Source organism: Orcinus orca, chromosome 14 (assembly GCF_937001465.1).
Source record: "Orcinus orca chromosome 14, mOrcOrc1.1, whole genome shotgun sequence".
Lineage (NCBI taxonomy): Eukaryota > Metazoa > Chordata > Mammalia > Artiodactyla > Delphinidae > Orcinus > Orcinus orca.
The window spans coordinates 76,096,256-76,112,788 of NC_064572.1; the positions used below are offsets into that span (position 1 = coordinate 76,096,256).

A 16,533-nucleotide genomic window follows, 5' to 3' on the forward strand; every position below is an offset into this window, starting at 1 on the left:
ATAAGAGACTGGTTTCCTGTGCAGGTTGCTACAGCCTGTGGGCCAGAGTTCTGTTTCTATATATGGTCAGGCCATTGTGTTTGTATCCTCGGTCTCTCACCAGCATATAACTGTTACATTTTGGGGGAGAAGGGGAGCAATATTGTCTTTCAGAGCTACTGACTTGAATTTTCTTTTTCTCAATTAAGAAAATTAGATTCCTTAGCTGAAAGGTAATGATAGAAATTAATTTCTCTCTCTCTTTTTTCATGAGTCTTCCACACACTAGACAATTTAAGAAGACAGGGTTCTTGTCTCTCCTGTTTACTCTTGTGTCCAGGGCCTCTTATAGGTTGAAGGAGGACCTAGCAATTTCTGGGTTGTTGTTGCTGTGTTTTAAGGTTCTCCATATATTAAAATATGAAGAAATTCAAGCATAGTAATAAAAACTTACACTTAACAATTTGACACAAGGCGTGCACACACACACACACACACACACACACACACACAGAGTTATTATGATTATTGTGCTGTTTGTAATTAAATTACAGGATTTAAAATGCAGAAGAACTCATGGTGTGCCACCAGCTGTGTGGTGCAGTGAAGGACTCAAGCTTAAATTTGAATGAAATGAAAGCAGCATTTGGCCCATTAAGACGATAAGACCTGGGCAAGTGGCCCTCTGAGCGACCTCTGTGAGTACACATGGTGGACACTCAAATATCACTGCCTGGAGGAAAGCAGGGTTTCCCGCATACATATTGCCATTTATACAGAATCTGAAAATTCAGTTAATTGTTCAGTTTTCATAGGAAAGGACAGAAAGCTGTCAAATTAAAAATAAGCATGATTTGTAATTTTAGTTTTAAATTAAGGACTGAAATATGGTTTATGATTGATTATTTTCAACTGAATGTGTTTCTAAGCTTACACATCATTAGTAAACCCAGACTTCACATTCACATACCCTGAAATACAAAGATACAGTGACAGTTTAGGATTAGCATAGAATTTCCTGTTTTGGCCACTTAAACTGTTTACTTCTCTCTTGGCTCTGTATCTTCTGTATGGAAAACAATGTTTGCAGCTACATGTAAGTGGGAAAGTGTTGTTTCTCAGGGCTCCTTTGGACGAGGTCATGCCGCAGTTTAATGAATAACATGAGTTCATATTTGGATGCTGTGATCACTGGACTTAGTGTAAGTGATCTCTGTTCACATTAAAAGAGACGTATATTATTTGTCATATTTGGCTGTCTCTGGATAAGATGGTACCAAAGATGAAATAACAAAAGGTTGTAAGTTTTGCCAGAAGTGTGCCAAGAGATCTGTGGAAACTTAAGGTCTGTCTGTGCTGAACTTTCACTTAGCACAACCACGGTCTCTGATTTTTTGTAAATAATGTGCTTCGGCTCCCTCCCTTACAGAAATAACAAACTAATTATTTCTCACAGCATAATAAGTGGTTAAAACATCTATTTTGGACACTTCAGAAGTTCATATGTGCTCTTCAAAGGTCAAGAAAGTAAATTTTACTTAAATTTGAACCTTTGAGCTTATGTTATCCCTAAGAAACTCAGGATAATTATTAATATCCTGAAAGAGTAGGTTACTTAACATCAACCCTTAAAAACTAAATATGTGAGATTATCAGCCTAGCCGGTGATGACTGTAACTTTTTAATCCCTTCCCTCTCTAACACCATTAATTTCTCCTTCTCCATAAATACCTTCTCTTCTGTTTTCAAATGTACCTGAAACTCCTTTTATCTTTAAAAAATGTATATGTACTCAGATAATCATATGCATTCACGTACATCTCATCTGACCCTGCTGCTTCCTCTACGTACCAGCTTACTTACCTCTTTCCATCGACAAACATCTTGCACGTGAGACTTATGTCTGTTGGCCACACTCCCTCTCACTCCATTCCCTGCTTAACTGTCAGGCTTCCATCCTCAGTTAAGTATGGAAATGACTCAAGATCACCAGAATCTTCCTTGAGGAAATCCAAAGGCCTCTTTAGCAAGCCTCACATGCTGACCCCTTAGGTACTTTTTTGCAGACGCCTTGACTTCTCTCCTCCCTTGACTTCCACAGCACTGCGCTAGGCTAGTCGAACTTCCTCTTATAGTGTCCATTTCCCTGCACTGGCATTTCCTTCTGTTCATGAATCTCTGGAGGTCTGTTCTTGCCAGGTCATATTTGAGGCTTACCTAGAATAAATTGACCCACAGGAATGACATAATTCAATGACACCTTGTATAGGATGAGATCCAAAAGTGAGGCCTTCCTCTAAGAGCAGCACATGGACAAGATGTCTATGAGAGCTCAGGGACTGGTTCAGCTCCATACACAGTCAAGTCTCCAAGACTTTAGGGAAGGGAAGCTGGTGACCTCTTCTCAAAGCAAGCAGTCTGGTCTCATGGTTTAGTATGGGGATTTGGCACATTTTATTTTACTCAAAAACCAAAACTAGATAAAATGATTCCTGTGTAGCTGTGATAAACCAGGGCATCTGGTTGAGCCATTGCTTGTATCAACTTAGGAAAGGCTTTACTATTCCTGAACATCTTACCAAATGTTCCTGTCAATCAATGGACAAAACAGTGTAACAAAACAATATTCTTTCAATTACTTATGATAACTAGAGATCCACTTTTGTGTAGATATTCTACTGATAATACTAATGGTCTTTTTCTTATATTTAAGACATCAGCTAAATTTCTACAAGTCATCTTTCTTCTATGTGCATCCACAACTCTATCCCTGGGGTACTTTCTTACTTCTTAAAAGCAATTTAAGAGAATGAAAAGACAGACTACAGACTGGGAGAAAATATTTTCCAAACGTATACAGTGTCTCCTACATATGAACCTTCAAGTTGCGAACTGTCAAAGATTTGAACGTGCGTTCACATGTCCAATCACGTAATTAGTTTACATGTCTGGCGTACATTGTCATGTGCTTGCATCCTCTACAAGTGGTTGTGCTTTTGTGTACTTTACTGTACAGTACTGTATAGAGTACAGTAGTACATTATCTTTATTTCAAGCCCAGGATGTCAGGAAGCAAACATAAAAGCAGCAGCGTTGTGGCTGTACTACTATACTTTTCAAGGTACTGTACTGTAAGATTGAAAATGTTTTCTTTATTTTTTGTGTTTGTTTTTTGTGTATTATTTGTGTGAAAAGTATTTTAAATCTATTACAGTACAGTACTTATATAGCCGATTGTGTTAGTTGGGTACCTAGGCTAACTTTGCTGGACTTACAAACACTCTCTCAGAATGAAACTCATTCGTATGTAGGGAGCTTACAGTATCTGAAATGAAAAAGGACTGGTATCCAAAATGTAAAAGAAATCTCTTAAAAGACAACAATAAGAAAACAAACAAGAAAATTAAAAATGGGCAAAAGATCTGAACGGATACCTCACTTAAGAAGATTTACATATGACAAATAAGCATGTGAAAAGATGCTCAACATCATATGTTATTAGGGAATTACAAATTAAAACAACCATGAGGGCTTCCCTGGTGGCACAGTGGTTGAGAGTCCACCTGCCGATGCAGGAGACACAGGTTCGTGCCCTGGTCTGGGAAGATCGCACATGCCGCGGAGCGGCTGGACCCATGAGCCATGGCCGCTGAGCCTGCGCGTCCGGAGCCTGTGCTCCGCAATGGGAGAGGCCACAGCTGTGAGAGGCCCGCGTACCGCAAAAAAAAAAAAAAAAAAACAAAACCATGAGATACAGCTACATGGCTAAAATCCAGAACCTGACAACACCAAATGCTGACAAAGATGTGGTGCAACAGGAACTCTCATTCATTGCTGGTGGGAATACAAAATAGCACAGCCACTTTGGAAGACAGTTTGACACTTTCTTACAAAGCTAAGACATCAAGTTACATGTGATCCAACAATTGTGCTCCTAGGTATTTGGGAATTGAAAACTTATGTCCACACAAAAACTTGCACATGGGTGTTTATGGCAGCTTTATTCATAATTGCCAGAAATTGGAAGCAATCAAGATGTCCTTCAATAGGGGAACGGATAGACAAACTGTAGTACATTGATACAAAGGAATATTATTTAGCAATAAAAAGGAATGAGCCACTGAGCCAAAAAAAGATATGGTGGAACTTAAAGGCATATTGCTAAGTGAAATAAGACAATCTGAAAAGGCTACATACTGTATGATTCCAACCATATTACATTCTGGAAAAGGCAAAACTATAGAGATATTAAAAAATGATCAGTGATAACCAGAGGCTCAGGAGAAGGGGAGGGATAAATTGGTAAAGCACAGGGAATTTTTAGGGCAGTGAAACTATTCTGTATGATACTTTCATGGTGAGTATATGACAATATGCTTTTGTTGAAACCTATAGAACTTTGTGTACAGCACCAAGTGTGAACCCCAATGTAAACTATGGACCTTACTTAATAATCATGTATCAATATTGGTTCAATTTTTCTGTAAACCTAAAGCTGCTCTAATTTTTTAAAAAAACCTTAATATACTGACTTTTGTTACACACACACGCACACACACACACAATACTGAAAATTCTTATACTTTTAGAACAAACGTGTGTTCAGACATAGAAAGGTGTGGAGTCATATCCACAACTGATTGTGATGTTTTGTCACACACTGATTTGATTGTCCAATGTCACTCAGTTAATTCTGTTAGATCCTTGCTCTTCTTCATGTGTACAGTTCGTATGTCCAAGGTAAGAAATTTTTTTTTAAACATATGTGTATAACTGAATCACTTTGCTGTACAGCAGTAATTAACATTGTAAATCAACTATACTTCAATTAAAAAAATATTTTAAGTAAAGGGTAAACTACTTCCAATAAGCAGCTAAATGTTTGATTGCTGAATGTAAAACAATGCTAGGCCACCACTGTTGCCATCCCAGAAATATGTAACCAAACATTTAAGTGGGTTTTTTTCCTGTTTTTCCAGGCCTTGCAATTGCCAGTGCCCTAATAGATATTTCACAACAGAAGCCTTCAGATAGTAAAGACAAGACTTCAGGAGTCCGAAATCGAAAACACCACCTCTCAACACGTCAAGGAACGTGTGTCTGAGAAACAGAAACTGCTCCTGGAGGTTCTGTAATGTTTGACTTTGTAAATGGCTTCCATTAAGGCTGGTCTGTGGCCTCGATTTTTATGGAGGCAAATCTCTGTATGGTCCCAAGGCCCAGATACAGTTCCCTGCAAATGGTCAATGACCCAAGTGGCCAAAGAATGTTCATGAGTTTTATCAAAGTAACAGTATTGATGGTCACAGGTGATAAAGTTAGTTTTTAAGGCTATCTTAGGCTTATCACAGATAACATTACTCTGGAAAAACATGTATATTGTTTCTTAATGCAGATGAAAAATATGTAATTCGTATAAACCAAACTGTTTATATCCCAAGACTTTAAAGAAAGACATTTTATAATGCCTGAATGATGAGAATTGTACAGTTTTTGCCTCATAAGCAAACTTAAGTCACTTGTATACAAACAGGAAATGAACCAATTGCAACGGCTTTAAATGCTGTTTTATCTCATGTAAACGTAAAAGCAGGATTTTGATTTAGTAGGATGTAAGCAGTGTATTTAAATATTTCACAGGACCATATCATGTCCGAACTCAGTTTTCAAATGTGACTATTTTCCACCCAACTGGAATGCAGACCAAAACGAGTCCATTTGGACGGATGGTGTATGCAACTTCACAGGAGATTGATTAGAATTCTGAGTGAAGAGGACATTGCTGTCGTCCATGCCAACTGCCTAACTCATTATCAGGGCTGATAGAGCATGGAAAAGCCTGTCCAGCAATCCATTTTTGCCCTCCTTCCCAAACCAGCCTCCAGTATCACAAAGCTAAAGAGAGCTGAAATAGTTATTTTACAGTGTGCAAGCTTCTGCTCTAATATGGTAATTCTTTAATTGCCTAGGAATCATTGGATCAGACCTAAATGTTCCATCTGCATTTTTATAAGAACAGATCATGTTCTTTTGGCCTTCCTCTCCTAGCGGCTAGATTTTATCTGCTTTTTACAAACGTTATGAAAAGTATTTTAGAGACAGCACCTCCTCCAAGTCATAATATGACCCAGGTTCCTTCCTGCCAACTATTTCACTTAGAATCCAAGTAGAGAAGAGCATTTGCTGGCAAGCATCTACAGTATTCCTGTTTCTAACACAAGCGCATCGGTGTCATGAGAGAGTCTCCAGTTTAAGAAATAAAATAAGTTCATTGTTGCCCACATTTAGCATATGGTTAATGATTCAAAAATCTGAATTACGGCAGAAAGGAAAAATGATAGAAGACAGCTTTCACATTGGAACATAGAATCATTTGTGTACTAATTTTGACAACAGTTCACTAGAACTCGGTAGATTAACAGATCTTGTTTGGAACTGCAGTTTCTTAACTTCAAGGGAACTACAGAATATGTGTAGAGAGCAGTGACAGAGATATCCAAATCTGCTTTATACAATATAGTTTTGTTCAATATGAAAGTCATTTAACTATAATTGATGTTTAGTACTATCTATGTACTTATCACGTTCTTTGGATTTCTGGAAGGTAATGACACTTTACTGTTTACAGCTAATGCATAGTTACTTGCATGCTATGGTTGTGCAGTAGCAGAATATGACCCTGTTGTGATATTAAATGTTTATTTCACAATGCCATTTAAACATAGCCAACTTAATTTGATGGGAACGAATGTAATATATAACAGGAATGATCATACAATATGTAGTTGCATCATATATAAGATTGCTAGGTTGCATCTGACCATGACTATGTCATTGTTTTGATAATTAGGCATTTATGAATTATAGTATATATTCCTTATGTTGGCATGATAATTTTGCTATTTTCCATGCGTTAAAAATAAGACTGATTCTTAGATCAATTTAATCTATAGCCTATGGGGTTTTTGGGGGGCTAGGGAGTAGAGCTGGTTGTTTTTACCCCCCCTATGATATTTTCTCTCTCTCTCAAAAAGAAAAGAAAATTGAGCGAAGTTAGTAAATGTCTCCTGAAAACAAGCAATTTTATTAGCTTTTTGGGGGGGCGCTTTAAATGTTGATTTTTTTTCTCCTGGAAAAATAAATTGACAAAACTGGTGAATACAAAAATATAATCATTTAAAAATTAAATGATTGCCCAATTTGTTTAATACTCTGTAACAATTGTCGTGAGAGAAAGCATATATAACAAAAATACGGAAACATACAGAGTTGTACGTAAAATCTATTTCAGCTATGCTTTTAGAGAGGCTAAGCAAATAGAATGACTGTGAAAGAATTGTCAAGCCTCATTCACCTCGAATCCCATCAGATTCTTAAAATTCAGAAATTTGAATTTCAGACAGTTATGGGACATAACGCAATGTTAAGTTAAAGTCATACTAAACCTTTCTTGGCCAAATATTGCTAACTCTGTGACTAATTATGCAATATCTTCTCGACTTTTCAAAGCTTTTTACTGGCAATAAAACTCTTCACCCTCAGGTGAAGTGGATTGAAAAGACCTTAGGGATAATCACTTTGAATCTGTGTCATGTTCTTTTTCTCCCCACACCCCAAACACTTTTAACTTGGAAGCTTCTTTTTTTTTTTTTTTTAATCAAACCACAGGTATATGCAGATATTCTTCAAGAAGTTAGGCATTAAATGACTGATTCTCTTGAAAACTCATCTTAATAGAATTATGTACATTTCAGTTTAGAATGAATTTGAAAAATTCTTTAGATTTTAGGGTTTCTTATTCTTCCAAATATGAAAAATTTTGGTTAAGTAGAATGGAGTTTTAAAAATTAACCTGGGGACACTATTTGGACAGTTAGAGAATTCTCATTGAAAAAAGATGCACATGCTTACAGATCAATTTAATACATTTTAAGAGGATTGGGATTTTCATAATTGCTTTTAAATGAAAATTTATTTAGTGATACACACAGAAGGAAAATGTATGCCATATACTACTGTGTTATGTTCAATAGGAAAACTTCAAGTAGAATATATTTCAACCTGTAATCGCTACTTGCAGTGCTTCTCAATATCTCATTTTCTGAGTTCCAGTAAGACAGCAGTGACTACCTGGCTTTGTGTTGCTGCAGGGTCATTTAGAGTGCAGACTGGCGGCTGGACCTGAGAACAGATGTTGCAACCAGCTTTGAGCTGTGTGGTGCTGGCACGTTTTAACCTTTTGAAGCCTCAGACTTTCCATCTGTGAGGGAAAGTACTGGTGCCCACCTTGCAGAGTTGTTGTGAGCCTAGAAGATAATAGACATAAAGCTTCCACGACGGGCCCTCAGTGCAGCGTAGCTGGTATTAACAATCATGGGGCCACCAGGCTGCTCTTTTCCTACCTGTTGTTTTATGAATTCATCTATTAATTTTTCATTCATCTTTTCACCATAGGTAAAAGCCAAGTAGGTGTTTGCAAATGAAGATTTCATGAAAACTTAAGTTCCTAAATTTCTAGGATATAGAGATTTCTGAAAAACCACTTGGATATTTTGGTCAATAGCAGCTCTAACTCTTTCAAAATATATACAGTTTTAGTAAAACATTTTTTAAATCGCTGCTTGGTGACATTTAGACAGAAACATCAATTGTCACTTTCTCGTCAAAATTTGGCAAGAAGGATCGATCCTTACATTTGGTTGTCATACATGATACATCTTTTTTTTCATTGAACATAAAATTATGATTTGAAAAGTGTTTCGTGTAAAAAGTTGTAAAAAATTAAAACTGATCAAATGAACTAATGCTACCCGCATAGACAAAAAAAATACCAGCTTCCAAAGACCATTTGCTATTTTGCTAAGGTGAGTTTGGAACTTACTTGATCATAAGACTGCCTGGGTCAGTGCAGATTCCTACCTCTGCCTCTGGAGATTAAGATACGGAAGGACTTGATGAACCCTGAAGGTTCATATGCTTAAAAAGCGCCTCGGTGATTCTTACGATTAGGCAAATTAAGGAGACATTGCACTTGGCCAAAGAGCTGCCTTTATTTACAGTTAGAAGAATTTCTTTAAATAACGAAATTATCGAAGTCAAAATGCTTTAAATAATTTTCCAAGGAATACAAGCCATCTGGTTGGTGTTACAGCAGTGTTTTCATTACAGTGTACATTTAACATTACAGTGTACATTCAAATTTTTTAAATGAATGAGAACCATCTCAGTATATATGTATGTAGGTGTGCATGCCAGTGTTACAACAGATTGTGTGAAAGTTCAAACCTGCTTTAAAAAGCCAACATTTTATGATATAGTATGCTGTTGATCAGGAGTTTAATTACTGAAATAAAAACATTGGATCTTCCAACCCCCATTGCCAAATGCAGTTTTGTTATATATATTTTTTACCCTCTCAAGATCATCCAGGAAAAAGCATTCAACTGCGGGAAAAGCCCATCTGCCGTCTAAGACTTGTTTATAAAATTTGGTCATTGAATTCCACGTTCAAAATCCATTTTTCTCTCTTCACCTGATTTTTCTTAGCCTTTTCTACATGTTCTCTTTGAATTACATGCTGAACACTGACTGTTCCTGAGAATGGAAGCAAAACTCACAAGAGCCTAAGTGACCAGGATTCCAGCCAGAACTGAGGGTCTCTGCCCTGACCATGTGTTTACATAAGTCGTTCTTACTTACAATGAAAGTCCTCTTTCTGAGACTGGTGCAGCCATGGCACAGCTGAGGAGTTTTCTAAGAAAAGTCTGCTTGTTCTTTGGCAAGCTTTGGGTTTAGTCCCCACATTGCCCTCTGGGTCCTGGCCTATGTCCGTGCTACTGCTCTTCTGGGCCTCAGTCCAGTGTTCCCGAGGCAGAGCAGCCAGGATGATCCAAACACCTCTCTTCTCTCCAACCCCACAGGAGGACCAAGCACCCCCTGTGCTCAGGGCCTGACCTGAGGCCTAACCCTGAGGGGGGTCCTGCCTGTGCTCTGAGGGATAAAATAGCAGACCCCTCTGGGCAGCCCTACACCACACCTCCCAGAGGTCAGGCCAGGGAAGAGGACCACTCTGCCCTGAGAAACTTGCCCAGCCTGGCTAGCATGCCCCAGAAGCGTTAGAAGAGGGAGAAGAGTTTTGGGGAGGAGCCCAGATGAAGATGTGTCTGAAGCAGGAAGAGCTCAGAGTCGAATCCTGGAGCGCCTTTTCCTTACAACAGAAAGCAGCTTCTCCGAACATCCGAGCCTGGCACAGGTTCCTCTTCAACTTCTTGATGGTGGATCAGTGGTTATCAAGGGATTTGAAGATTTCAACTCAAAATTTATTTTTCTTGGCCCTGAAGAGGTTTCCTTAGAGAAGTCACCTGTGAGTGGCCGAAGTGAGGGGCCGGCGTTCTCTCAGGTCTAACCCACAGCCCTTTCTGATAAACATGCAACTCCCTCTCCAATTTCCAGCAGACTCCCCTACTTGTTTAGCATGAGGGGGCCTGGCACAGCCACAACAGCCAATACATTCTGTTGAGCTTTGCTCTCTCCAGCCATTCAAGTGAAAACAGCAGGTATTATTTTGCTTTGTAAATATGAGACCACATGGTATTTTGCATGAGCTTCGGAAACTGCACCTCCCTCCCCCATTCTGACCTGTCTGCCTTCCAGGGCTCCCACCCTTTGTTGAGGAGATAATTCTGCCCTGTTCGAGGACTGGTTGTGGAGCAGCCCTAAGTGAACAAGAAACCGAACCCGTCAAAGACCCCTGCAGAAACACTGTATTCTCCTCACCATCAAAAGCTTCGACCACTTTTATTTTGGGCAGAAGTGAAGTTTTCACTCAGGCAAGATAGCTGTTTAAGCACAAGCCTCTTTACACCAGCTGTGTGCGTGGTCAGGTAGGAGATCCTACTCTAGAAAATCCACCTAAGAAAATGGCATTAGTGAGCAAATTCTTCTAACAGTTCTTTGTGCCTCTGTCGCACCTGTTGCTGAAAGATATCTTAAATGGTGTGCTTTTCAGTTATGTATAAGTTATCTTGGAATAGTCCTGTGTGGGACACACTTGAGTTTTAATGTGAACTCAAATGCCAACTTTTTTTAATGACTTGGACCAGTTGTCTAAACTATTTCTAAGTAACCTGGGATAAAAATGCTCACCTACCTTACTTAGGTGTTGTGATGGGCTTATGTTGTTGAAATAGGAAGTAGATTAGAGTTAAATGTTTTATCCTTACACCATGAAAAGATTTAAGGTTAAATTCAGGGAATCACCGAGCAACGATTCTTCTCTTGGTTATTTTTGGTAACACTAAAGGGCATATATGTGCCAAAGTTCCCAAATAATAAAATTGCAATAGAAACCACTGATATATGTTACCTGGTAATTCAGAGTTGTGCTTTTCAGGATTTTTACACTGTCTATTACATTCTGCAAATATTACCTTCCTCAACCTTAAATGGTAATTTTACAGCAAATACCACCAGATTGTTTTAGATTTTCTTTCCCATCATCACACATCTTTCCTGACCCTTCATTGATTAGTCAGCTTATTTCCCCCAGCAGCAGACTAGTGCTCTCAAACCACTATCAATGCTTTAAACATAAGTAACATAAAATAGGTCTTGCACATCTTTGTTCCCTTGTGACAACGCACATTGGCAGCAGTAATCTTTTCCTTTAGATCTAGCTTGTTTGAAATACGATGGTACTTAAAAGGAAGGCCAGCTGGAAGGACACCAATAAAAATACCAGCTCAGCTTAAAACAATTTGATTTCAACCCAAAATGAATTACCTTGCAACACAAATAGATAATGGCAAATGGGATATTCTACTTATCAGGACTATTCCCTGCTGAGAGTTAGAACTCCAGGTTCATTTGAAGCTCATTGTCCTGGGAGTATAAAAAAATATGGTCTCCTGAACATTTATGTGCAGATGAACTAGTTGGAAGAGGAAACAAAGACTGAATATACAACATCCACTCCTTGCTGATTTCTGAAGTGACAGCTCCAGTTTGACCTTCCAATGCAGAAATTCAAGATGTTGGCTGTTAAAGGAAACAACTTTTCTGTAAGGGAAAAATACCAAATAGCATCATTTTGTTTCTCAGGAAGCAGTTGTCCATGATGAGCTTTACAAACTAGAAGTTTGTAAGGATATGTAACGATGTTTCGTCTGTGTTTTTATACATAATATGCAGTGTTTTAGTGACAAGAATTTCCTTTTCTAAACCATACTTAGAAGATGGTTATGTGGTAGACTTTTCAGTAGTACTTCTTACTTTGACAGCACATATGAACCTCATGGGTTTTGCACATTAGTGAATTGAGAATTACTTTGTCCTAAAGTCGAATGGCCAAAAAAGAATATACCTTCATGGGAATCCCTTGAGAAAAAAAATAACAATTTTTCTACTGTTCCAGTATGTCATAAGATTCTTATATCCTTTCACACTTCATAAATGCAATTAATTATCTCTCTCTCTCTCTCTCTCTCTCTGGTGCAAATTACTTTGTGTACATATTCTTGATGTAGTCTTGATAATTGCCCTTGCAGTGTAATCTCTAAGAGATTATTTACAATATTTGCAAAGATTATGGCAATGTCAAATATATCATCTTGGTGAAATAGAAAACAAAGAATAATAATTAGTCATTTCTACAAAGTTTGGAATTTACTATGACTGTTGGTATAAAGTTTAATTCCACTTATAAAACAAGTCACTTCGTGTCACTAAAATTAAAGCAAATTTCCAGAATCGTGTCTTAACCACGTTAATATCAATTCGAAATGGAAGCATTGTTTGGCTGTCTTGTGCTTGATATTATATGAACCAGTCTGTAAACTATACATGAACCAAAAATATCCAAGGAAGCAGAGGTGGTTGAATCAATTCCATCAATTTTTTCAAAGGCTGTTGACTCATGATCTAGTGGTTAAAATGGAGACCCGGGAAAAGCAGAATAAAACCAAGATTCTATCCTCAGCTGAATGACAAGTCTCACACACCATGCTTCCTTCCTTCCAGGGTGCTTATGAGAAATAGAGAGTTTTCAGAACCTCAGATCCAGTCCCATATGACTGTTGTTATCAGAAGGCTGTCCAGATGGCACTGTGTGTAAGCCTTTGGTAATATTCTTTACATTGTCATAACACCTACAACAATTTGATTTCCTAATGCTTTTCCCATGGGTTAGTATTCAGTGTTTTCTAGGTTTTGAAGGTAGGGGGATGCATCGTATCTCACTGGCCTACAGAAGCTCTTGTAACTATTATATTGATACATAAAGGAATAAATGACAGGTGCAGCATCATGATTTGACTTTCTATTTGTAAGCTGGATTTGATGAATTTTGACCCTGGTGCTTTCTGTTCCACTGTTAAGTGACAAAGTTACTCATCTGTACATAAGCATCTGAAATTTTAGCAGGTAATTACGTAAATGAAGTATTTTACACAAAGCATTAAAATTTGTATCAGAAAGAACAGCTCACATTATTTCTCAGTCACTATTGGCATATGTAAAACACTTTTAAAGCTCTCAACAAGATAATAAAGTAAAACATTTTTCTCTCTTCCTTCTTAGTCATTATCTAGATATTTTGCTTTTAGATAAACAATCGGCATTGTGTTTACTGAAGCTCACATTGATATTCCCCAATAGTGTTTGCAACTTGAGTTTTATTCCAGCAGCTACAAGAAATGAGTCCACAGCACAGAGCAGGAGGTCCCTCTGGAACCTGAGATTATTTGTTCTCTCACTGTTCTAAAGGTAATTAAGGAGCATTGCATGTTTCTCAATTAATGATTTCTCATTCAACAGGGGATCTTTGATGCTAATTTGTTTTAATCAGGGCAGAGACTGCTCAAAAACTCTAAACAATTCAGTGAAGAGGAACTAGGAATTTTTAATCAAGTAGAAGAGATTTAAGTGCTATGAGGGATGCATCCATCATGCACTTTCAATTCCTGTTCATTTAACTTGGTTTTTTGAGTTTTATAAATCAATGTGAGAATTATTAAATAGAGTCTATTGTATTACATAATATGGTTTTCCTCATATATTTGTGTGTATATTTCATGGACTTCTCCCATTTAAAGCCTGTTTATTTACAAGCATTTCTCTCTCTGCATAGGATGTATTTATACATACATCTCATACCCTTATTTATTATATACACTTGTAAATGTAGAACATGTTTATGTAAAAGTATATTCACATATATGTTACAAATGAATTACAGAAGTTGAGTCATAAATGAGCATTAGGTTTAAAAAATTGTTTTCACCCCTTGGACAATGTCCTGAATTCACAGTCTGAGCTGCTGAGTCACATTGCATTATGTACATGGAAACACTCATAATCTATGTAAAAGTTGCACCTTGAAGAGGAATTACAGTATGATTCGACCATAGTTTTTGTAAAAAATGACTTCATCAGGCGACTATGGCTTATGAACGTAAATACTCAAAGTAATGAAATTAAAATACTGCCTTTCTTTCCTAACCATCAGGTTTTGATCGTCTCATTTTGATGTCCTCAAATCAAGATCACTTTGCAGGAATGTCAATCACGTGAAATGAGGTGGGTTTTTTTTTTTCCTTCCTCTAACTGAATATAGAAAAATCTCAAGAAATGCTTGAGAGGCCTAACTAGTTAAATACTTACTGGTTCACTATATTGAAATAAGTGAGAAAGAAAAAAATATATTTTTAGCCAGTGGTTCTCAAACTTTTAGAGTACATCAGGATCACCTGGAGGGCTTATTAAAATAGATTTCTGGGGCCCAATCCTAGAGTTTCTCATTCAGAAGTTCTGGGATGCGGCTCGAGATGTTTTATTTCTAACAAGTTCTTGGGTGGTGCTGAGGCAGGAGCTGATGACCCCACTTTGAGAACTGCTGTTGTAAACAAATCAATCAGAAGGAGGCAGCCATGGTTTGAGTGCAGCACTGAACAATGAGTCCGTGTTCCTCATACATTCCAGTGTGTTTTCAGAGATTCTCTACCAGAAAGCAGTGGGCCTTGTGTGTCTCTGAGGTGAACTCTGGGTGAATTTCTGGACCAGTTGGGAAGGGGCTAAGTGGGGAATTTAGGCACAGAGATGACGTCAGTGCCTACATTTTAATTCATGGAGATCCCCTGAGGGCTTTGCTGGAATCACAAACATTTGCAAACAAACTTTTGAATGGAAATAACGATCTAGTACACCTGTGCTAATGGGCAATGCCAGAAGCCAGACTGACTTGTGAAGAGCCGGACCAGGCTGATGTTTTCCAGCCCTGCTGATAATAAGAATGATCTGGGGCTCTGTCGGGTATCTGTTTTAAATAAGGGCTCCAATTAATTCAACAGACAAGTTTGGGGAACTCTACTTAAGGGCCCAATTCTTTTTCCTTTCTCGAAGTGGTGCTAAAATTGCTGATATAGAGCTTCGGAGGGAAGCCCATTCATAAAGCCTCCGTCTGGGCAACTGCCCACCCACTGCACAGGCTGACCTCATTTGCTCAGCTTTCCTTGACATGTAGCATAATTATGTCGGTGGGTCATGAATTGGCCTAGTGTTTCCCTCAGCTGTATAATTATCCCACGTAATGTGATAAGTTCAATTGTGATTTGCTTTGGTTCCATCAGTGCTGTAGGGTTTTTCTGACTCCCGTATCATAAGGCAGTTTGGGGTTGGGGAGACTAGGTTCTCATGTATACGTATGAATGGTAATTTAATTGCATTTACATTTACCCTTAAAATCAATCACTGGGTATGAAACAAGCTTCTTGAAGATGATTCTGTTTTGACATATATCTCCTAAAAGTTAATAGCACCTACTATGTGCCAGACACTTTGCATGTTATTTAATCCTCTTACAACCAATAACAAAGGAATATTAGAATCCCTGTTTTACAGATGAGAAAACTAAGGCTTAGCATATTAAGCTTCCCAAGTGCAAGTGGCAGATATGGGAAAGAACCTATCACAGTGTGCTGCTTTGCCTGAACCTGCTGGTGATTACTTAAAACAAAACCTTCAGACAATGGCAAGAAAATGATGTCAGAAACTCCAACCATCATTCCCTTACTATAATATCTAATAACTGAAACATTTTTAATCAAAGGGATATTTTCCCCTTTCTAGTGAGCGATCTCATCTTTTGGAGCTATCATGAAAATGAGCTCTAACTCCTCAGCTCCAGGCAGTCTCAGACTTTCAGATGCTGTGACTCACCAGGCCCATTAGGCGGCCTGGTTAATCACACAATCATCGTGCGTGTTCATGGTCTGGCTTCAGACCTAATCATGTCATATCACTGAGTCACAAAAGTGCCAGTGATCTAATCGCATGTGACTTTGCAACTACAAGTTACATCTCGATGTGATCATATTGTCAGTATTCCACTTTGTTGGGACTGACAAATCTCTAGACTGTGGTTGGAATGTTCATCGAAGCTCAGTGTAAAAGGTCATCAGAAAGGCGGTCAGGGCCCTCATAGGGACTCACTTGTCCATCGTTACTACTCCGTTTGGTTAATGTTCAGCACACCGCCCTCCTCTACTCTCTCCCCACCCT

At 38.2% G+C, this 16,533-nt stretch overlaps 1 protein-coding gene across 1 annotated transcript in view; it reads left to right on the top strand.

The window, feature by feature from the left end:
* The window catches only part of ATRNL1 (attractin like 1), a 706,327-nt gene that overhangs the window by 673,853 nt on the left and 15,941 nt on the right, over window positions 1-16,533 (top strand). The window contains exons 29-31 of the mRNA XM_049697035.1: window positions 4,959-13,398; window positions 13,659-13,740; window positions 14,483-14,553. Coding sequence (XP_049552992.1) covers window positions 4,959-5,083 — 125 coding nt within the window. The 3' untranslated portion in view covers window positions 5,084-13,398; window positions 13,659-13,740; window positions 14,483-14,553. The remainder of the gene's footprint in view (window positions 1-4,958; window positions 13,399-13,658; window positions 13,741-14,482; window positions 14,554-16,533) is intronic.